The following is a 24481-nucleotide window of genomic DNA, read 5'->3' as shown; positions in this document are numbered from 1 at the left end:
ACTGAAATTGTGATACAGTGAGATATGTGAAAAAATCTGTCTGTTATTAACAATTGTTGGAAAAATGACTTGTGTCATGCACAAAGTAGATGTCCTAAACGACTTGCCAAAACTATAGTTTGTTTACAAGAAATTTGTGGAATGGTTGAAAAACGAGATTTAATTAATGACTCCAACCTAAGTGTATGTAAACTTCCGACTTCAACTGTTACATGTACAGTGGGGAGAACAAGTATTTGATACACTGCCGATTTTGCAGGTTTTCCTACTTACAAAGCATGTAGAGGTCTGTAATTTTTATCATAGGTACACTTCAACTGTGAGAGACAGAATCTAAAACAAAAATCCAGAAAATCACATTGTATGATTTTTAAGTAATTCATTTGCATTTTATTGCATGACATAAGTATTTGATACATCAGAAAAGCATAACTTAATATTTGGTACAGAAACCTTTGTTTGCAATTACAGAGATCATACGTTTCCTGTAGATCTTGACCAGGTTTGCACACACTGCAGCAGGGATTTTGGACCACTCCTCCATACAGACCTTCTCCAGATCCTTCAGGTTTCGGGGCTGTCACTTGGCAATACGGACTTTCAGCTCCCTCCAAAAATGTTCTATTGGGTTCAGGTCTGGAGACTGCCTAGGCCACTCCAGGACCTTGAGATGCTTCTTACGGAGCCACTCCTTAGTTGCCCTGGCTGTGTGTTTTGGGTCGTTGTCATGCAGGAAAGCCCAGCCACGACCCATCTTCAATGCTCTTACTGAGGGAAGGAGGTTGTTGGCCAAGATCTCGCGATACATGGCCCCATCCATCCTCCCCTCAATACGGTGCAGTCGTCCTGTCCCCTTTGCAGAAAAGCATCCCCAAAAAAGGATGTTTCCACTTCCATGCTTCACGGTTGGGATGGTGTTCTTGGGGTTGTACTCATCCTTCTTCTTCCTCCTCCAAACACGGCAAGTGGAGTTTAGACCAAAAAGCTCTATTTTTGTCTCATCAGACCACATGACCTTCTCCCATTCCTCCTCTGGATCCTCCAGATGGTCATTGGCAAACTTCAGACGGGCCTGGACATGCGCTGGCTTGAGCAGGGGGACCTTGCATGCGCTGCAGGATATTAATCCATGACGGCGTAATGTGTTACTAATGGTTTTCTTTGAGACTGTAGTTCCAGCTCTCTTCAGGTCATTGACCAGGTCCTGCCATGTAGTTCTGGGCTGATCGCTCACTTTCCTCATGACCATTGATGCCCCACTAGGTGAGATCTTGCATGGAGCCCCAGACCGAGGGTGATTTGACAGTCATCTTGAACTTCTTCCATTTTCTAATAATTGCGCCAACAGTTGTTGCCTTCTCACCAAGCTGCTTGCCTATTGTCCTGTCCTGGCACACCATCAACACCATCATCTCAGACACCCTGGACCCAATCCAATTTGCATACAACCCCAACAGATCACACAATCTCTATTGCACTCCACACTGCTCTCTCCCACCTGGACAAGAAGAATACTTATGTGAGAATGCCGTTCATTGACTACAGCGCAGTAGTAGTCGGCTGTACCTGCACCAAAACACCAGTATTTTTCATTCATACTGTAGCTTGTTCTAATCTTTTTAAATAGGTAGCCAATTTGTTTTCAGCAGTTTTCTTTCCATGACTGATCAAAACTCATTTTCTCATGGCTCTCTCTTGTTCCTCTGCAGCAGACAATTGTAAGATCTCGCGATCTTCATAATATTATACCGTGAGGCCCTGGAAATTCCCAGCCCTAGTAACAACACATCTGCCTAACTGACCCCTCAGGGGTGTGTGCTTTGTCCCCTTCTATACTCCCTGTTCACCTATGACTGTGTGGCAACACGTCTCCAACGCCATCATCAAGTTTGCTGATGACACGACGGTGGTAAGCCTGAGCACCGACAACGATGAGACAGCCTACAGGGAGGAGGTCAGAGACCTGGCAGCGTGGTGCCAGAACAACAGCAACCTCTCCCTCAACATCAGAAAGACAAAACGGAGCTGATCGTGGACTACAGGAAGTAGAGGGGCAAGCACGCTCCAAAACAGATTGACAACTCTGTAGTGAAGTGGGTTGAGAGCTTTAAGTTCCACATCACCAAGGACTTAACATGGTCCTCTCACAGCATCACTGTTGTGAAGAAGGCTCAACAGTGCCTCTTCCCCCTTAGGTTGAAAATATTTGGCATGGCCCCTCAGATCCTCGAAGGGTTCTACAGCTGCACCATCGAGAGCATCTTGACTTGCTGCATCACCACTTGGTATGGCAACTGCACAGAGCTCGATCGCAAGGCACTACAGAGGGTCGTGTGGATGGCCCAGTACATGGGGCTAAACTCCCTGCCATCCAGGACCTCTATACCAGGCGGTGTCAGAGGAAGGCCCGGAAAATTGTCAAAGACCCCAGCCACCCAAGCCATAGACTGTTCAATCTGCTACCACATGGCAAACGGTACCAGAGCGCCAAGTTCGGGACCAAAAGGCACCCATAACAGCTTCTACTCCTAATACATAAGACTGCTGAACAGTTAATCAAATGGCTACCTGGACTATTGAATTGACCCTTTTTTCACTCACTCTCTTCCACAGACTCTACCCACTTGCTCACACATGCTTACACTGACACTCCAACACACCACACATTTTCACACACACTGCTTCTACTCTATCCAGAGTGCCAAAACACTTTTACCCCGACCTACATGTTAATATTACCTCAACTACCTTGTACCCCTGCACATTGACTTGTTACCGGTACTCCTTGTATATAGTCTTGTTATTGTGTTACTATTTTCTATTTGCACATTTTCTTACTTTTTAACTCTGCATTGTTGGGAAACGACTCGTAAGTAAAAATCTAATCAAATCAAATTTTATTGGTCACATACACATGGTGTCATGTCCTGACCTTAGTTCCTTTTTATGTCTCTGTTTTAGTTTGGTCAGGGCATGAGTTGGGGTGGGCATTCAATGTTTTTGTTCTATGTGTTGTATTTCTGCTTTTGGCCTGGTATGGTTCCCAATCAGAGGCAGCTGTCAATTGTTGTCTCTGAGAATTATACTTAGGTAGCCTGTGTTCCCACTATGATTTGTGGGTAGTTGTTTTCTGTTTAGTGTATGTCACCTTGCAGAACTGTTCCGTTTCTTCCATTCGCTTCGTTATTTTGTTTTTGTGTGTTCAGCTATTAAATTAACATGGACACTTACCACGCTGCACATTGGTCCGATAATTCATACTCGTCGTCAGACGACGAAGAGATCCGTTACAGAACTACCCACCACAACCGGACCAAGCAGCGTGGTAACCAGGAGCAGAGGGTTCTGGACTCCTGGGCTTGGGAGGAGATTTTGGATGGTATGGGACCCTGGGTAAAAAACAATACAGACATTGAATATCCCTTTGACCATGGTGAAGTTAATTAATTACACTTTGGATGGTGTATCAATATATCCAGTCATTACAACAAAGCAGGTGCCTTTTCTAACTCAGTTGCCAGAGAGGAAGGAACCACACACCCCCCCCAAAAAACTTGGGGAGGTTAGAATTATTTAGGGGTATGATATTTGTCACTCGTCATTATTCACGATTCATTCAGGATTATCCGTAATCATGGTAGCATCCATATTAATGTAGAAATGTTTTGACACATTCTATTCTATTTACAGTAAAAGTGACTCCAAAAAGTGAGTGCTACAGGGCAATAGTCATTCAGTTCAGTTACCTTCACTTTCTTGGGTACAGGAGCAACGGTGGACATCTTGATGCAAGTGGGAACAACAGACTGGGATAGGGAGAGATTACTTACATTCAAACACTCCAACCAGCTGGTCTGCACATGCTCAGAGGATGCCGCTTGGTATGTCGTCTGGGCCAGCAGCCGTACAAGGATTAACAATCTTGACTATCTTACTTACGTTGACCACAGAGATCGGGAGCACAGAGTCCTCGTGAGCGGCGGGAGCCCACGTCGGCGGCTCTGTGTTGTTTTGTTCAAAGCGGGTGAAGGTGTTTAGCTGGCTTTCCCTTTATAATCCATGATTGTCTGGATTCCCACCCACATGCGTCTCGTGTCTGAGCCATTGAATTGAGAATCCACTTTGTCCCTGTACTTTCATTTTGCCCCTTTGATTGCCTTTCGGAGGTCATAGCTGGGTTGTTTGTACAGAACCATATTCCCAGTCACCTGACCGTGGTTAAATGCGGTGGTTCATGTTCAAATTATCCACAGTTTTTGGTTTGGTTGGTTTGGATAAGTTCTAATCGTCACAGTAGGAAAAACATCCACTATGAACTTCCCGATGAACCCAGTCACCGAGTCAGTGTGTACATCGATACAATCCTCAAAGGTGACCCGGAGCATTTTCCAGTCTAGATTCTAGATTCCGATTGGTCAGAACAATGTTGAACAGTCCTTACTACGGGTGCTTCCTGCTAAAACGTTTCTCCCTATAGGCGGGGAGGAGCAGGACGGAGGGAGAGTAACAATGGTAAAGCGTGTTCTCACCGAGTGTAGTCCAGGAGATGTGTTGATAGAATTTATGGAATGTTTCCTTTATCAAAGTCCCCAGCTACAATAAAATCGGCCTCAGGATATGCGGTTTCCAGTTTGCACAAAGTCCAGTGTAGTTCCTTGAGAGCCGTCACAGTGTCGGCTTGAGGAGGAATATACATGGTAGGGACAATGACAAAAGAAAATTATAATCTTGGCAGGTAATGCGGTCGGCATTTGATGGTGAAGTATACCAGATCGAGAGAACAAAAGGACTTGAGTTCCTGTACGTTACCACAATTTTTTTATTTAACTGGGCAAGTCAGTTAAGAACAAATTCTTATTTACAATGACGGCCTGCCCCGGCCAAACCTGGATGACGCTGGGCCAACTGTGCACTGCCCTATGGGATTCCCAATCACAGCCAGATGTGATACAGCCTGGATTTATTAATCACGAGACATACCCCTCCATCTCTGTTTGTCCCTGGGAGTTCTTTCTTCCTGTCCCCGCAATGAACTTAGTTTTACTGAGAAACTTGACATAAAGAAGTTACATAATGATATAAAATGTGAGTGTCTAAATACCATATAAAATGCACCACATGACCAAAAGTATGTGGACACCTGCTTGTCGAACATCTCATTCCAAAATCATGGGCAGTAATATGGAGTTGGTCCCCCTTTTTATAACAGCCTCAACTCTTTTGGGAAGGCTTTCCACTGGAACATTGCTGCGGGGACTTGCTTCCATTCAGCCACAAGTGCATTAGTGAGGTCGGGCTATAAGGCATGTCCTTATAGCCTTTTCCACGTTTGGAAAGTGGTTTGTTTTGCAATCGTTTATGAACATTTGCAATCCCATCTGTACTAGTGGCAATATCAGAACTTTTGACAAGGTAGCCACTCACTAGCCCAGTCGTTCCCAACCTTTTCCGGTTACCTTACCTCCAACTGAATTTTGCTCTGACCAGAGTACCCTTAAAACTATTCCCTCATATGTATTTTACCATGTAAGCATATAGACTCATGAGTCTTCTCATGTTCCCCAGGTTGGAAACCACTGCACTAGGCATATAAATCAGAAACTTAGCACCATTCCCTTAAATCAATGCTTTCCGGGAAAGTGAAACTTTCAGGCAAGTGATAACCAGCACAGTGCTGAAATGAAACTTGTAAAACAGAGTGACCAGAGTACCCTTAAAACTATTCCCTCATATGTATTTTACCATGTAAGCATATAGACTCATGAGTCTTCTCATGTTCCCCAGGTTGGAAACCACTGCACTAGGCATATAAATCAGAAACTTAGCACCATTCCCTTAAATCAATGCTTTCCGGGAAAGTGAAACTTTCAGGCAAGTGATAACCAGCACAGTGCTGAAATGAAACTTGTAAAACAGAGTGACCACGCCTCTTCCGTGCGTAAGAATATCAGAGGGGGAGCATTGACTACGTGCTTTCTAACATGCATGTTTTCAAATCCGCCCCCTCAACCCAACCCCGGAATTCTCCTTCTCTGGGCGGTCAGTTTCAGGGACGGGCTAATTTCACTACTAGAAGGACGTAACACAGGAACAACAGAGGAATAACAAAGTACGGTTGTGTAGCTGCTATCTCCGCCTTAGTCAGCTTTCGATTTTGATAAATAGCGACGAAGTAGAGCACAGTCGCATTCATCTCGTTCAATCAACCATGGCAGCCCAGGATTTTAATATTTTACTGGCGACAGATTCATACAAGGTGAGTGTCATGATCGCCACTAACTAGAAGTTACTTACTTTCAGCAGTAGTATTATCATGTTACCAATACGATACGTGTCGCAAGCTGAAGCTGGCAACATTTTCGCATTTGCATCAGTTATATTCTTCCTTCCTAGAAATGGTTGACGAAATGTTGTGGAAGTGCGCCTGGCTAAGCTGACATTCACTCGAGGGGACCTTATTTCAAGAACTAGTATTAAAAAACCAACGTTACATTATATACAGAACATGCCACGAACCTAGCTACATAAACCAAACCGAAATAATGCAAAGTAACTAGCAAACTTATTCAGACCATGGCTGGTGTTCCGCCCTCAATCGTTATTTCTAATTTTAACAACTCTCATACTGAGTAGCCTAGCAATTTGACGCCTGACAAATACATTGCCAATAGAGGTCAAAACGTAGCCTGGCTAGCTAGCTACCTATGTGGAATCAACAACATCTGACAGCTAATGCTAAAGAAAGGTTAAATGCTAACTATTTTATATGGTGTTTCGCTAGCCCTAACTTTAATACTAGATTTTTGGGGGGCATACTTGCATGTATTCAACTTTTTCTCAAGCCTAGCTAGGTAACTACCTCTGAGTGCACACGGCCAAACTTTACCAGAGGGCAATAGCCCGGCTCAATAAATGTCACTACCAAATGCCAAGGGTCCGCGTGATGACTTCAAGTTTGTAGCGACCCCCCAACTAATCAGTCAGTAAAAGTGTCAGTCTTAATCCTTTAGACCAACGTTTCCCAAACGTGGTCCTAGTTTTACACAGCTGATTCAAAGAATTAAAGCTTGATGATTCGTTGATTATTTGAATCAGCTGAGTAGTGTTGGGGCAAAAACCAAAACGTGCACTCCTTGGGATCCCGAGGACCGAGTTTGGGAGACGCTGCTACAGACCAGTGTTGCCCTGTCCTCGAGTATCCCCGACAGTACATATTTTTGTTGTGGCACCTGACAAGAACACCAGATTATACTTGTCAACTAATAATCAAGCCCTTGACAAGTAAGCATTGCACTGTAAGGTCTACACCTGTTGTATTCTGCAGCATGTGACAAATAACATTTGATTCGAAGTTGAATCCAATGTTTCTGTCCAGGGCTACAACAAAAATGTGTGCTGTCGAGGGGGTACTTAATAAGGACTGGATTTGGGAAACACTGCTATAGACCATTGATTTCAATCTCTAGCCTAGGGATCAGTCACTGCTTTGCCACTAGGTAAGCCTATTATTTTATTGATTTCATACTGATCAGAACAGTGTTGTAATTCCTACCAAATGTAGATATGTTGTCAAATGAATGGAGGAAGACAATAGGCATAATAACTGTAGCATACTGAATGAGTGTTTGAACCTGAAGTAGGTTCCAGTACTGTATTATATTTAGGTGCAGGAGTTCCATAATACTTTGAGCTAATATTTTATAAAAGGAACAGGAGCTCAAGCAGTTGAAAAATTGAGGTTCCGGTACTCTGCTACGGTGAGCTCTTGCCAAAGTCAAGCACTGTGCATGGCACCCTTTTTTTTTTTTTTCTCCAGTTACAACCCAGTTGTCTCCAGGGCCTGGTTTGCTACGCACATTGCCTAGTCATGGCATGTATACCTACATTATGTCATTCGTAGGCTCATGATAGAAATTATCCCTCTTACATAAGTGAAGTTCCACAGTTGGTTGGATGGTGATGCCAGTCAGACAAAGTCACAAGGTATGCATATGAATGGTATGTGTTTTGTGTTCTTATGAAATCCTTATTAGGTTTGTTAGGTATAACTATCTGGCATATTGCCCGTGTTCCATCCTTCAGTACAGCACCTGGAAAGGTAGTCAGTAGTCACACATTTATATTTATTGATTAGATGTGGTCAAGGGGATGATCTTACTGTATGTAGGCATAGCCCTTGTACAATCCCTTCTGAGAATCCTGTATCTGTGCATCATGAGACTGTCGAGGTGAATATGATACGCTAAATATCTTTATGGATATCCCCCAAATCTGAACAATGGTTACATATACAACAACCTTCCATAACAGCATAAAATCCTGGTTAGCCATCCTCTTGCTGTCCTCTCCCATCAATAGCTCTCTCTGTTGTTGCATAATCATGTTTATGCTTTCGCTTACTTTTGGTTGACTTTGTGGTCCTTCTTTTGTGTAAACATTGAGGGCCCAGATTGACTTATGTTTTCACTGTGAAAACTAACATCACCTGTTAACCTTTCCTAAACACCATCTCACCCATTATGGGAAGATGAAGACAACAGCGCAACATATGGGCATCTCAAGTTTTTTTCTCTATTTGTCCCTGGTTGTGATGACTCCCATTCCTCCAGACCTGACACTCCCAGAATTCCAGTCATGTGACACGTAATAACGTCTGATACACTGGCACTCACTACAGCCTCAGCCGGAATGTTTGCAAAACATCTGATTTGTAATTGCTAAGATCATGAGCCAAAACCTTATGACTTCAAGATCAGCATCAAGGGGAAAGGAGATTCTGAGAGGTAGGGTGAGTGAGAAGTAGCGGGGGAGAGAGTGTGGTAAAGGGCAGCTTGGATAAAGATGGCGCTAATACTGCTCACCCCTGCCTCTTTGCGCAAATTGTAAATTTCCAAGTGAAGGGTAGTTGCTCTCAATTATTGAATTTCTGACCCTGGGCTCACAAAGGCCGACCTGTGTTTTGAACTGGAATGAGGAGAGCACCCCCACCCACTGGAGCTCATGTTTGGCAGAGAGAGATGTGGTACTGTACAAAGCATCACGTTGCACACTAAGCTCTTCACTTAGCCTAACTTAAGGGCTTTTTTTTTTTGCATTCGCTCCACTTTCCCTCTTGGCACATTCGGGGTGAACCCTTTGAAAAATAAAACTCAGAAATAATGCTGTTTTTATGTGCACTAATCAGTTGGAAGGATGTATATGATACAAAACAGGTTATTCTCTAAATGTATAAGAGAAGTGCTTAGAACATCTTCCGGTGTATTAAGGTTCATTCTTAAGCTCTGAAACAAACAGCTTTGACATTAGTCACTGTTTGTGATCTAATTTTGCAGGACTAAGCTCTCGTAGGAACATGAAATGGACTTTTCTCATCATGGGCCTACACCTCATCTCTTCACTGACCTGGCTTATTATGTCGTTAATAACATGACCTCCTGATTCCAGTTAGTTTGTCTTTCCCTTGACTCCCTTAGGTTTCCTTTGTTGTAGCCTATTTTAACTGAAATTCTCCTCTTCCACAGATCACACACTACAAGCAGTACCCTCCCAATGTTAGCAAGGTCTACTCCTACTTTGAGTGCCGCCGCAAAAGGGGGGGCACCCAGTTCAGTGAGATTGTGTTTTTTGGCCTTCAGTACCTCCTGAAGAAGTATCTTTCAGGTATGTCCATTTTGCCTGTATGAGAGATGGACCGATTTTATGATATTTCAACGCCGATACCGATTTATTGGAGGACCCAAAAAAAAAGCAGATTTTTATATATATATATATATATATATATATTTATTTATTTATTTGTAATAATGGCAATTACAACAATACTGAATGAACAATGAACACTTATTTTAACCTAATATAATACATCAATAAAATCAATTTAGTCTCAAATAAATAATGAAACATGTTCAATTTGGTTTAAATAATGCAAAAACCGTGTTGGAGAAGAAAGTAAAAGTGCAATATGTGCCATGTGAAAAAGCTAATGTTCCTTTAAACATGAGTCTTCAATATTCCCACATAAGAAGTTTTAGGTTGGAGTTATTATAGGACTATTTCTCTCTATACCATTTGTATTTCATACCTTTCGATTATTGGATGTTCTAATAGGTACTTTAGTATTGCCAGCCTAATCTTGGGAGTTGATAGGCTTGAAGTCATAAACAGCGCAATGCTTGAAGCATTTGCAAAGAGCCGTTGGCAAACGCAGGAAAGTGCTGTTTGAATGAATGCTTACGAGCCTGCTGCTGCCTACCATCGCTCAATCAGATTGCTCTATCAAATCATATACTTAATTATAATATAATAACACACAGAAATACGAGCCTTAGGTCATTAATATGGTCAAATCCGGAAACTATAATTTCGAAAACAAAACGTTTATTCTTTCAGTGAAATACGGAACCATTACGTATTTTATCTAACGGGTGGCATCCATAAGTCTTGCTGTTACAGTTATATTGCTGTTACATTGCACAACCTTCAGTGTTATGTCATAATTATGTAAAATTCTGGCAAATTAGTTCGCAATGAGCCAGGCGGCCCAAACTGTTGCATATATCCTGACTCTGTGTGCAATGAATGCAAGAGAAGTGACACAATTTCCCTAGTTAAATTAATGTTAGTAGGCAATATTATTTTAACTAAATGTGCAGGTTTAAAAAAATATACCTCTGTTTATTGGTTTTAAGAAAGGCATTGATGGTTATGTTCATTCGTGCAACGATTGTGCTTTTGTTAAATCATCCCCCGTTTGGCGAAGTTGGCTGTCTTTGTTAGAAATGGTCTTCACACAGTTTGCAACGAGCCAGGCGGCCGAAACTGCTGCATATACCCTAACTCTGTTGCACACAACGCAAGAGAAGTGACACAATTTCCCTAGTTTAAAGAAATTCATGTTAGCAGGCAATATTGACTAAATATGCAGGTTTAAAAATATATATACTTGTGTATTGATTTTAAGAAGGGTGTTGATGTTTAGATACACATTGGTGCAACGACAGTGCTTTTTTTCGCGAATGCGCTTGTTAAATCACCCGTTTGGCGAAATAGGCTGTGATTTCAATGATAAATTAACAGCACCGCATCGATTATATGCAACGCGGGACAAGCTAGATAAACTAGTAATATCATCAACCATGTGTATTTAACTAGTGATTGTTAAGATAAGTTTAATGCTTGCTAGCACCTTACCGTGGCTCCTTACTGCACTCGCATAACAGGTAGTCAGCCTGCCACGAAGTCTCCTCATGGAGTGCAATGTAATCGGCCATAATCGGTGTCCAAAAATGCTGATTACCGATTTGTTATGAAAAACTTGAAATCGGCCCCAATTAATCGGCCATTCTGATTAATCGGTCGACCTCTAGTCTGGACTATAGCCTTGTAAGGAAATTCCACTTGCTTCTTTCATCTCCATTCTTTTAGAGTTCCATTCTTGAGTTTCTTCCTTCTCATTGTAGTCTGTTCTAGGCTAGTCAGTGTTTAGAGGTCACCTCAGCCCACACACTGTGATGTGACTCCGTGGTACGTCGCAGTCATATGTTCTATTTACCACCAGTATTGTCCTTTGTCACATGATGTGCATGTATGACCCACTAAGTCACTTGGTGAAGGTTATTGAAAAACTTCCAAAACAAACCACAGATTACAGAAGATTTCATACACTCAACCTCAATGGAACATTTGCAAATTCAATCAAATGGCCACATCCATGCAACTATGACAGCCTAGATAAAGTATGTTTAAAAATAAATAAAAAGGACCAACTTCAACTCATCTAATTTTAGGGTCTCCAGACATGGCAGTCGGCAGTGTTTGTATCTGGTCCCATATGCAGTCATGTGTGGAATGTGTGAACAGTGACCTATCACCCCTGAGAGGACCACTGAGGGGTTTGTTTCTGACTGCTGAGGTCCTCCTCCAGGCTAGGGTTTCACTCCTCTATCCAATCAGAGAGTCTCCTCCAGCCATACTAGTCAACCATTCTCCACCACTGACTGTGTTTCTGTGGCACTTGATCACCCACTGACACTCAATTTTGACTGAATGAAAGGGAATTGCAGTAAGTGGGGGTGGGACAGATCTACTTTTACACTGATAGTTCAAATGTTGCCTGACACATGTGGGCTAGTGAGTTTTTGGTTTGTTTGTTTCTGTCTGTTCATTTTGATTCATGAATTACTTTTTCCCCATTGTCTCCCCTAATCAGGACGAGTCATCACTGAGGAGAAGATTCAGGAAGCCAAAGTCTTTTACCAGATGCACTTTAGACAGACTGTGTTTGATGAGGAAGGCTGGAGGAAAGTGCTGGAGGTAAGTGGGATGTCTCAATTTTAGCTTTTCAATGAAGTCTATTTTACTGATGCAGTCTCAACTGTTAGGCTGCTCGCTGTAAGATGTTCATATGAACACACACACACACCGAGGTTGATTGTAGATTTTGATGCTGTTTCATCAGAAGTATGATGGCCGTCTCCCAATTCGAATCAAAGCGGTTCCTGAGGGGAAGATCATTCCCAGAGGAAACGTCCTCTTCACAGTGGAAAACACAGACCCAGATTTCTTCTGGCTCACCAACTATATTGAGGTAATTCTCTTCATTTCCCCCTTAGTATCCCTTTCATTGTCATTTTGTTGTACTTCCTTTCTCTAATACAGCATATGTTTCTTAAACCGTGTGTGTGTGCACACAACTCACCAGGTGGATTGTATCAGATACTGGTCAGACAGAACAGAGCTGTGACAATGTTGGGCAGTAGTCCAGGGTTTGTCCCTGCTCTTAACAGACACGCAGATGATCCAATCTTTGTTGCACTCCACACTGCCCTCTCCCACCTGGACAAGAGGACACTTACGCGAGAATGCTGTCCATTGACTATAGCTTAGCGTTCAACACCATGGTGCCCTCCTAAGCGCAGGACCATGGGACTGACACGTCCTTCTGGATCCTGGAATTCCTGACGGGCTGCTGATAGTGGACTACAGGAAACGAAGGGCAAAGTACACACCCATCCACATCAATGGGGCTGTAGTGGAGCGGGTCTAGATCTTCAAGTTCCTATGTCCACATTATTAAGGAATTATCATTGTCTACACACCCCAACCCAGTCGTGAAGAAGGCAAAACAATGCCTCTTCCCCCTCAGGAGGCTGGAAATATTAGGCAGAGGCCCTCCGATCATCAAAGTTCGGTACATGTTCACTTTGACAGCTCCAGATCAGCTGTCCTGTCTCCCTGTAGCGCTGTCTTAAGCGTCTCACAGTACAGACACTGCAATTTATTTCCCTGGCCACATCTGCGGTCCTCATGCTTCCTTGCAGCATGCCTAAGGCACGTTCACGCAGATGAGCAGGGACCCTGGGCATCTTTCTTTTGGTGCTTTTCAGAGTCAGTAGAAAGGCCTCTTTAGTGTCCTAAGTTTTCATAAACGTGACCTTAATTGCCTACCGTCTGTAAGCTGTTAGCGTCTTAACGACTGTTGCACAGGTACATGTTCATTAATTGTTTATGGTTCATTGAATGAACAAGCATGGGAAACAGTGTTTAAACCCTTTACAATGAAGATCTGAAGTTTTTTTGGATTTTTACGAATTATCTTTGAAAGACAGGGTCCTGAAAAAGGGACTTTTCTTTTTTTTGCTGAGTTTATATATCAGGTGTATGGTAGGAAGGCCTGGAGAATCGTTCAAGACTCCAACCACCCAAGCCATAGACTATTCTCTCTGCTTCCGCACTATAAGCAGTACCACCGGTGCATCAAGTTTGGCACCAACCACCAACACACATTCTCACTCCATCTAATCACTCACACATACTGTAACATGCCCATACATTTATACTGACTACACTCACACACACCCACTCACATACAAGCTGCTGCTACACTGTTTATCATATATACTGATGCCTAGTCACCTTACCCCTATACATTTCTAACTCCATCACTCCAGTGTCCCTGCATATATGTTATTGAAACTGACCCTGTATATAGTATGCTTAAAGTTACTTACTTTTTGTGTTCTTCTTATTTCTCGTGTTTTTATTTTATTATTGTATTGCAATTGTGGGGTTTTGAGTTTTCAACAAAGGCATTCCACTGTACTTGTGCATTTGACATTAAATCTGAACTTTATTCCTCGTTATTTATCTTTAAAAAAAAATTTTATCTCTCTTTTGTTGGGGACACTGTCATGGAGTCAAAGAAACCATTGCAATTCCCCTAATCAGGTCAATGAGGATGATTCCACCCAGTCACTCTGGCCTTTTTCCTGTTCAGGGGATAGCTTAGCCTGCTGGCACTGAGCCCAACACCAGCCACAGCTTTTGCTATCCAGCCCACACCCATTTCTACTTCCCTTCCCTACTTCCCAATGGCACAGCCACGTCCCATTGTCATGGTTTTAGAAGTCGTCTCTGAACAAAATCAACTTCTTCTCAAATCAAATGGTGTTTTAGCGATCTCTGTGTTTCTCTTTTTCTCTCACAGACCATGCTGGTCCAGATGTGGTATCCCATTAGTGTGGCGACCATCTCCCGGGAGTTTAAGAAGATCCTGGCCAAGCACCTGAAGGCCACATCAGGCAGTCTGGAGGGCCTGGACTTCAAACTGCATGACTTTGGCTACAGAGGGGTCTCCTCGCAGGAGGTAAGACCCATGGCAAGCCCAACCAGAAGAGGACTGGTCACACCTCTGAGCCTGGTTTCTTTCTAGGTTTCTGCCTTCTTGGGAGTTTGGTGCTGGGCATCTGTAAAGCACTTTGACAATTTCTGATGTAAAACAAAAAAGGCTTTCTAAAATAGATTTGATGACGAGCAACAGTCTAGCATTAAAATATGCATATACAATGAAAAAATATATATAAATGCAACAATAAGGAAATCATTAATTAGGCCCTAATCTATGGATTTCACATGACTGAGAATACAGATTTATCTGTTGGTCACGATACCTTTAAAAAAAGGTAGGAATGTGGCTCAGAAAACCAGTCAGTATCTGGGGTGACCACCATTTGCCTCATGTAGCGTGTCACATCTCCTTTTCTTCGTTGATTGTGGCCTGTGGAATGTTGTCCCACTCCTCTTCAATAGCTGTGCTAAGTTGTTGGATATTGGCAGGAACTGTAACACGCAGTTGTACACGTCGATCCAGAGCATCCCAAACATACTCAATGGGTGACATGTCTGGTGAGTGGAAGAACTGGGGCATGTTCAGCTTCCAGTAATTGTGTACAGATCCTTGCGACATGGCCATGCATTTTCATGCTGAAACATGAGGTGATGGCGGCAGATGATTCACATGACAATGGGCCTCAGGATCTCGTCATGGTATCTCTGTGCATTCAAATTGCCATCCCTAAATCGTAATTGTGTTCGTTGTTTGTAGTTTATGCCTGCCCATACCCGTGGTCTGCGGTTGTGAGGGTGGTTGGACATACTGCAAAGTTCTCTAAAACGATGTTGGAGACTGCTTACAGTAGAGAAATTAACATTCAACTCTTTGGAACTGCAGTCAGCATGCCAATTGCACGCTCCCTCAACTTGAGACATTTGCGGCATTGTGTTGTGAAACAACTGTACATTTTAGTGGCCTTTTATTGTCCTCTGCACAAGGTGCACCTGTGTAATGATCATGCTGTTTAATCAGCTTCTTGATATGCCACACCTGTCAGGTGGATGGATTATATTGGCAAACGAGAAATGCATATGGGAAATTTCTGCGATCTTTTTTTCAGCTCATGAAACCAACACTTTACATGTTGCATTTATATTTTTGTTCAGTGTAGTTTACAGCATTTTAACCAGTTTCTGTACATTCTGGTTATAGTCACAGTAATGCTCCAGCGAGGCATAAAGACTCTCTCCTTTGAATACTAATGAACATAGTCAGCAATAATCTGCTACAAGAAATATCTTCATAGTGGGAGGGACATCTCAAACTATCAAACTATTCTTCAATGATTTTACTGAGTTACAGTTCACATAAGGGAACTGGAAATAAATGAATGGAAATAAATGAATTAGGCCCTAATCAATGGATTTTGCATGACTGGGCAGAGGTGTGGGCATAGGTGTTTATATTTTTGTTCAGTATAGTTTGAGATGTCCCTCCCACTTATGAAGATATTTATTGTAGTAGATTATTGCTGACTATGTTCTGGAGCATTACTGTGACTATAACCAGAATGAACAGAAACTGGTCAAAATGCTGTTCTCAAGGATGATGCTTAGGTAATGGAAAAGGGGCTGGGGATTTGGAGCAGACTTTTTCTTTCAGTTACACACTTCTGTCTGTGTGACAATTTGAAACTGATGATTTTCCCTCCTTTATCCCTATCAGTCTGCGGCATTAGGCGGGGCGGCCCACCTGGTGAATTTCTGCAGTACAGACACTGTAGCAGGGCTACTGATGGCCCAGCGATACTATGGCTGCCCCATGGCAGGCTTCTCTATGCCTGCAGCAGAGCATAGGTAAGACTCATGCTCACAAACACACTCAATCACATAGTCCCTTTCACATGTAGCATCACACATTTTGCTTTGTGGTTTTTGACTTGTACAGCAAACATGCAGCCCTAGGTGTAGGGATAAGAGGTTTTCAGTCCAGCAGACTGAATCTGTTTCTTAAAACCAATTTCATCTTCTCCCTGTAGTACGATCATCTCGTGGGGGCGGAGCAGGGAGAAGGAGGCCTTCGAGAGCATGCTGGACCAGTTCCCGACAGGGCCGGTGTCAGTGGTCAGTGACAGCTACGACATCTTCAAGGCTTGTAGACACATCTGGGGGGACAAGCTGAAGGAGCGCGTGATAGAGCGGAGCGAAGACTCCTGCTTGATCATCCGGCCTGACTCAGGAGACCCCGCAGAGACCCTCATCGAGGTGGGGGAACACACACCTACCTTCCTTTTGGGATGGGATCCCTCATAGTCAAGTATGATCTCGCTACAAGTGTCACAGGTCTGGGTTGTGGTGTGGGTCTTCCTGGCTGGCCATACACACGGTACATACAGTTGAAGTCGGAAGTTTACGTACACCTTAGCAAAATACATTTAAACTCAGTTTTTCACCATTGCTGACATTTCATTCTCATAAAAACTCGCTGTCTTAGGTTAGTTACGATCACCACTTTATTTAAAAAATGTGAAATGTCAAAATAATAGTTGAAAGAATGATTTCAGCTTTTATTTCTTTCATCACATTCCCAGTGGGTCAGAAGTTTACATACACTCAATTGGTATTTGGTAGCATTGCCTTTAAATTGTTTAACTTGGGTCAAAAGTTTCAGGTAGCCTTCCACACGCTTCCCACAATAAGTTGGGGGAATTTTGGCCCATTCCTCCCGACAGCGCTGGTGTTGTACATGTAGACATGTAATCACAGGCTTCCCTGTACATAGAGACATGTAATCACAGGCTTCCCTGTACATAGAGACATGTAATCACAGGCTTCCCTGTACATAGAGACATGTAATCACAGGCTTCCCTGTACATAGAGACATGTAATCACAGGCTTCCCTGTACATAGACATGTAATCACAGGCTTCCCTGTACATAGAGACATGTAATCACAGGCTTCCCTGTACATAGAGACATGTAATCACAGGCTTCCCTGTACATAGAGACATGTAATCACAGGCTTCCCTGTACATAGAGTCAGGTTTGTAGGCCTCCTTGCTCGCATACGCTTTTTCAGTTCTGCCCACATTTTTCTATAGGTCAGAGCTTTGATGGCCACTCCAATACCTTGACTTTGTTGTCATTAAGCCATTTTGACACAATTTTGTCCATTTGGAAGACTCATCTACTATGATTCATCTTTTGCATTGTTCAACAAAGTGCCTGAAAGAAATCACGTGACGTTTGTTCACTTGAAGTGATTTACCTGAGAAAGTGGAACATGGGTTCCAAGCTTTAACATCCTGACTGATGTCTTGATGTTGCTTCAATATATCCACATAATTTTCCTCCCTCATGAAGCCATCTATTTTGTGAAGTGCGCCAGTCCTTCCTGCAGCAAAGCACCCCCACAACATGATGCTTTTGATTTTCCCATGATGCCAGGCAAAGAGGCACTGAGTTTGAAGGTAGGCTTTGAAATACATCCTCAGGTAGACCTCCAATTGACACAAATTATGTCAATTAGCCTATCAGAAGCTTCTAAAGCCATGACATAATTGCCTGGAATTTTCCAAGCTATTTAAAGGCACAGTCAACTTAGTGTATGTAAACTTCTGACCCAATAGAATTGTGATACAGTGAAATAATCTGTCTGTAAACAATTGTTTGAAAAATGACGTGTGTCATGCACAAAGTAGATGTTAAACTATAGTTTTGGCAAGTCGGTTAGGACAAGAAATTTGTTGAAAAACTAGTTTTAATGGCTCCAACCTAAGTGTATGTAAACTTCTGACTTCAACTAGTTAATTTCCAGTTTTCATCCAAAGTCTTCTTCTCTTGACAATGGGTCTACTGCAAGGAATGTTTTTTGAAAAGAGCAGTTAGTTTTAAGTTGCTCTTGGCTGTTCTTTTATGTTTTATTGTTTCTAAGACAAACTTGCGTTCTTGTTCAGATTGGATTTCAGGTTCCATAGTGTCACCCTTGGGACCAACATACTTGGTGTGCTCTATACACTTAGCTCTTATTGATTCCCTTCGAAATGTCACTTGTCTGTGTGGGGGTTTCAGTTGCCTATTATTGTCTCTTTGATTCAAGTTTCAAAGTTTGGATGCAGTACTTGACTACCTATTCCCTCGCCAGGTGATAAAGATTTTGGAGGAGTGCTTCGGTTGCTCTCTGAACTCTCAAGGCTTCAAGGTGCTGCCATCTTACCTGCGAATCATCCAGGGTGACGGCATTGATCTCAACTCAGTGGATGAGGTAAGAAAATAATTTACACACACCGCCCACGAACACCCCTCTGGATATACCACATTGTTTAACTGCCATCTCTGCCTGTAGATCCTGGAGAAGTTGAGTGACGAAGGCTGGAGTGCTGAGAATGTGTTCTTTGGCTGTGGGAGCGCCCTCCTTCAGAAGCTCAACAGAGACACACTCAACTGTGCCTTCAAATGCAGCTATGTGGAGATCAATGGGAAGGGGGTATGTTACTCACTTATTTACTTTCATACAGTGCCTTCAGAAAGTATTCATACCCCTCGACTTATTCTACATTTTGTTGTTACAGCCTGAATTTGCACATTACTCTTCAAGCTCTGTCAAGTTTGTTGTTGATCATCGCTAGACAGACATTTTCAAGTCTTGCCATACAGTTTAAAGCCAATTTAAGTCAAAACTGTAACTAGGCCACTCAAGAATGTCATCTTGGTAAGCAACTATAGTGTATATTTGGCCTTGTGTTTTAGGTTATTGTCCTGCTGAAAGGTGAATTTGTCTCCCAATGTCTGTTGGAAAGCAGACTGAACCAGGTTTTCCTCTAGGATTTTGCCTGTGTTTAGCACTATTTTATTTGTATCCTAAAAAACTCCTTAGTCTTGCCGATGACAAGCTTACCAATAACATGTGCATGCTTCCTTCTTTTCATTCTGTCATGTTGTTGAGCCATCCTCAGTTTTCTCCTATCACAGCCATTAAATGCTGGAACTGTTTTAAAGCCACCATTGGCCTCGATGTTAAATCCGGGAGCGGTTTCCTTCCTCTCCAACAACTGAGTTAAGAAGGACGTCTTTATCTGTGTAGTGACTGGGTGTATAGGTCAAATCAAACTTTTTGTCACATGCGCCGAATACAAAGTTGTGTAGACTTTACCACGAAATGCTTACTTACAAGCCCTTAACCAACAGTGTAGTTCAAGAAGGGTTAAGAAAATATTTACCAAGTAGACTAAAATAAAAAGTAATAATGAAAAGTAACACTAACGAGCTATATACAGGGGGCACCGGTACTGAGTCAGTGTGCGGGGGTACAGGTTAGTTGAGGTAATTTGTACACGTAGGTGGGGGTGAAGTGACTATGCATAGATAATAAACAGTGAGTAGTTGCAGCATTGTACAAAAGAGGGGTCTATGTAAATTGTCCGGTGGTGATTTTACAAATTGTTCAGCAGTCTAATTGCACAATGAGTACTTGTCTCTCAAATACATCATTACAATTGTTGAAAAACTAGCTAGCAAATGTTTAGCCATATTAGCACTGGTATGAAATCAGTCAAAACAAGACATGGTATCATGAACAAGGTGGAACGAGCTGAAACAAGCCACTTATGATTCCCCACATGGCGGTTTCTTGTCTTTCTTGCTAGCTAAATGGCCATCCAGAATCACAACACGCTGACTTCTGCCCCATGGAAGTGTGCACATCGTTTTAGTGACGTTGTTAGTTAACCCATCTATTAGATACACCATCCAAAGTGTAATTAAAAACTTCACCATGCTCAAAGGGATATGGTCTGCATTTTTTATTTTTACCCATCTACCAGTAAGTACCCTGCTTTGGATAACCTCCCCAGTAGCAGTGCGTGGGTAAAATCACTGAGCAAGTGAAACCAGTAAAACATCCATATTACAACCTATGCTGTGAAAATTGAATTTTTTGCTCTATAAACCCATTTGTTCATATTCCACTGTGATATATACAATAAGGCCGTGACAACAAAAAAAGTGGCCAGACAGTGGCAAAATAAATTAACCGACACATACTGGTGTTTTAATCACAAAACCAGAGAGCAACATCTGTCCACAAAGCAAATATTACATGTAACAAACGCTTATATGACCTGCAACATGGTCAAGCAAGTTAATGTTTTTGACAGTTTACTTAAGAACTACTGATTTTAGAACCACGGCATTACCTCAGGTCAACCCAAAGACCACAGGAGCACTGCCTCCTCTATTTCGGCACCATTCCAACTTAAACATTTAAAAATTGTCAAATTAACAAGGCTTGCTTAGTTTAATACACTGAAAACTAACTGCAAGATAGAAAAAACAATTTAGGCCAAACAATGTTGCTAAATATTGTGTGTTGCGAACTAAACAGGTTTTTTTTTTTTTACTCATCCTACTTGTAGACTAGTTGAACGCTGCACCAGGTCAACCCACAGTTGAGCTCAATGCTAATTATTTTATATGTTTTATCAAGGGGGGCCAAATGCTTGTTGGCATCAATCAATCAAATGCTACGGCCACAACATGTCATACTCCTTTGGTCCAGAACGCATAAGATACATGGGCTACACATACTGAGACAGAAGGGCACTGTTTCCCTCGTTCTGAATTTCTCCGGTGAGATTCAGCTACTTCCGAATTGACTGAAAATGATGAGAGAAAAAAGTCAGTCAAATAAGCCTGGCTTCCCTCGGCATCCATGAATACACGCCACTGAACCTTTGCGGGTTGAATATGTGTTTAAAATTCACTGCTCTACTAATAGACCGTACAATTATCTGTATGTGTGGGGTACAGAGATGAGGTAGTCATTTTGAAAAATCATGTTTAACACTTATTGAGTCCATGCAACTTGTGACTTGTTAAGCACATTTTTTACTCCTGAACTATAGGCTTGTCATAACAACAGGGTTGAACTATTTATTGACTCAAGACATTTCAGGTTTTATTATTTTGTAAACATTTCTAAAATCATATTTCTAATTTGACATTATGTGGTATTGTCAGTGATGCAAAATCTCAATTTAATCAATTTTAATTTCGGGCTGTAACACAACAAAATGTGGAAAAGGTCAAGGGGTGTGAACACTGAAGTCACTAAGTGCTTGGATGAAGATGAAAAGCAGCCATTTTTACCCACTAAACCTTTCTTTTGATCTAATATGGAATACCTCCTCATACCTCAATCACTCCTTTGTAGTGATTGTGGAATGCTCAAAGGAAACCTGTCCTGGGAATCAGTCTTTTTTTGAGAATGAGCTCAGTCACAACTGATTTTCTGTGTAAACAAACAACTCACACAAATCAAAGAATTTAAGTGTTCAAAAGAGTTTGAACAAAGGTGATTTTAACATGTTTCCATCTGTTGTGTTTGTGTTTTGTCTAGATGGATGTGTACAAGCAGCCTGTGACCGACCCGTCCAAGGGGTCAAAGAGAGGTCTTCTGTCACTTAGGAGAAACTCTGATGACTTCATTGAGACTGTGGAGCGAGGGGTGGGCAAGCCAGAGGAGGTGAGGCCTTAAATAGGGGAAGATGTTTCACTTGGGAGGAATAGAGCACACATGCTCACCTCTGTGTGATTACTGTGTCAACAGTTGTTTAAGTCTACATTGTATAACACACGTCTCTTTCGTAGTCTCATGTTTCACTGACTCTCTGGTGTGTCTTTCTCAGGACATGCTGGTGATTGTGTTTGAGAATGGCTCCATCGTGCAGGAGTACACTCTGGAGGAGATCCGGAAGAATGCTCGGCTCCTAGAAGACTATATCGCCCCTTCCCAACACAACCAGGACGAGCCCAAGAGCCTGGAGCTACACCAGAAACACATAATGAACGGGGTGCATTAAGCAACCAACACACCCACCTGTAAAGCAATGCACTAACTGTCCGAAAACTGGAGGCATAACGTATAGGGAACTGGGTTTACTCATTGCCAGAAGGCCTACTACAGTTCACCATTAGAGGAGTGCTCTGATTGTCAGCGAACATAAGAATGGTGTTATTGGAGCTGCACCATAAGAATTTTTTTTGGGGGGGGATGCAGTAATCTTCAGCACACTAGTCACATAATGGACTACTGATCATCAACCTAAATGTAATTCCTTGTTCAACACTTCAGCCCATTGGACCAATGACTGACCTGCTGTCTCATGGTTTAGACCATGAGTCTTTGTTTTACTGCTATGTTTGTCTGAAGAGCACATAATATGCATCACTATTTGTGTAATCAGGCAGCATATGATATCGGGCATTTCATAGCAACACCTGTTGAGTGGAAGGATTCATCTGATTAAGCTCTATAGCAGGCTTTGAAGAGCTGATATTATTACTGTTCTATTTCACTAGAGGTAGAGTTGGTTTTAGAATTGACTGATCCTTGTTTTTAGTCTGTTAAGCAGAATGTTTGTAGTACATTAACTGATTCTGTTTGACATTTTTTTGCCATGATAGCAATGCTGCACTTTGCAGAATCCTAACTTGACATCTTAATTTTTAACTCCGACTTTAGTGTGTTGTCACTAGGACTGATGTGCATGTGTTGTATACATGCAAATGTAGTTATGCACGTGGGTCTCAAATTGGGATTCTGTAAGAGAAATGTGATGGGGGTTTTTGTTCTAATTGATTGATATAACAGTGTGTTATACTATATATGTTGACCATAAGCTTCCTAAGACTACATCAAAGACTATTAAAATGTATGGGCTCCAGACTTGTCTGACCTCGTACTTTTGTTCTCCTGCCTTTGGAACCATTGCCATTCGAATCAGTCATTTGGGTTTTGATGTTCCTTTCCATTTGAATCCCCATTCTCTGTACAAATTCAGCTTGAAATTAAGTACTTTCTTTTGTGAATCGATTTGCTTCGGATGCCTTTAATTGTCTGTGATGTACATTAAATGCTGGTCTGTGTGACTGGTGCTGTCCCAGACTGCTCTTCAGTCTGGTGGAGACCCAGGTTAATTAAGACCAATGCTGTGGTTTAGAGCTTTTAACCCTTTTCAGACCCATATTATTTGAAGCAAAAATAATTGTAGTGTTCTGATTAATTGGGCAAGAAGCAGTTGACCCTACCTCTTTTTCTATATAAATTATATTGTTACTGTACATGAAGATTGATACTAATGGTATGTTATTGTGTAAATAACTTCAGAAAAGTGTGGTCTGCTTTAAGTTCATTAAATGTGACAGCATTAGTTTGTTTTTGAGTTTTACTAAATGTATATTGTACGACAAAAAATAAATATGCTCTTGACAAATGTTCTTGACTGAAAATGATTTAGTATTTTCTTCTGCCCTATGATATTGATCTTAAATAACACCAACCAAGTATTTCACCAGTTTACTGATGTTTATTCCTTAAGGTTTCCAAGATGTGAAAACTGGTAAATCATGTACAGTAATTACCTGACTAGTTAGTTATTATTAGGAATGGTGCAGTAGTGGGCCGGATTCAAACCTACGCCAACACGGTGTAATGCCTCGTGTCCACCAGATGCATTAAACTTTGCGTTCCAGCGGAAGTCATTCAATTTCAGTGGCGAGGATCATAACGCCTCGTTGGGGGTGCTGCTGTGCATTCTGTGTACGGCATGCATTCAACGGATGTACACACAAACTCCAACTAGATAGCTTGTAATAGTTGAAAGCAAAGCACGTGGGTCAAGTATGGAAAATGCGGGCTAGACATCTGGCAAAATAAATATGCATAATCATCTGGTGGACATTGGGCATGACTGTACAGTGAAGGCTGCAGCCCTAACCAAACCACTAGACCATCCCAGCCCACAAGCTATGATCGTTTCAACAAGACTAAAGGTCTATTTAACACGTGAACAAATCTGGTATTAGCTACCAAC

The 24481-nt window shown here is 42.0% G+C and overlaps 1 protein-coding gene across 2 annotated transcripts; it reads left to right on the top strand.

The window, feature by feature from the left end:
- The first annotated feature begins 5994 nt into the window (after window positions 1-5994).
- nampt2 (nicotinamide phosphoribosyltransferase 2) lies at window positions 5995-23885 on the top strand. Of its 2 annotated transcripts, none has more exons than XM_024380312.2 (11): window positions 5995-6256; window positions 9522-9660; window positions 12209-12312; window positions 12458-12586; window positions 14486-14644; window positions 16337-16467; window positions 16650-16875; window positions 18754-18873; window positions 18955-19095; window positions 22006-22131; window positions 22295-23885. In XM_024380312.2, the coding sequence occupies exons 1-11, from the start codon at window positions 6209-6211 to the stop codon at window positions 22466-22468; spliced, it is 1497 nt and encodes a 498-aa protein (XP_024236080.1). In that variant the 5' UTR covers window positions 5995-6208; the 3' UTR covers window positions 22469-23885. The 2 variants fall into 2 exon arrangements, with proteins under 2 accessions (XP_024236080.1, XP_024236087.1); XM_024380319.2 differs by lacking the exon at window positions 5995-6256 and adding an exon at window positions 7369-7496.
- The last annotated feature ends 596 nt before the right edge of the window (window positions 23886-24481 follow it).

This window comes from Oncorhynchus tshawytscha, linkage group LG02 (genome assembly GCF_018296145.1).
Source record: "Oncorhynchus tshawytscha isolate Ot180627B linkage group LG02, Otsh_v2.0, whole genome shotgun sequence".
Lineage (NCBI taxonomy): Eukaryota > Metazoa > Chordata > Actinopteri > Salmoniformes > Salmonidae > Oncorhynchus > Oncorhynchus tshawytscha.
The sequence above is the reverse complement of the archived record's forward strand: the minus strand, read 5'-3'. Positions and strand labels throughout refer to the sequence as shown.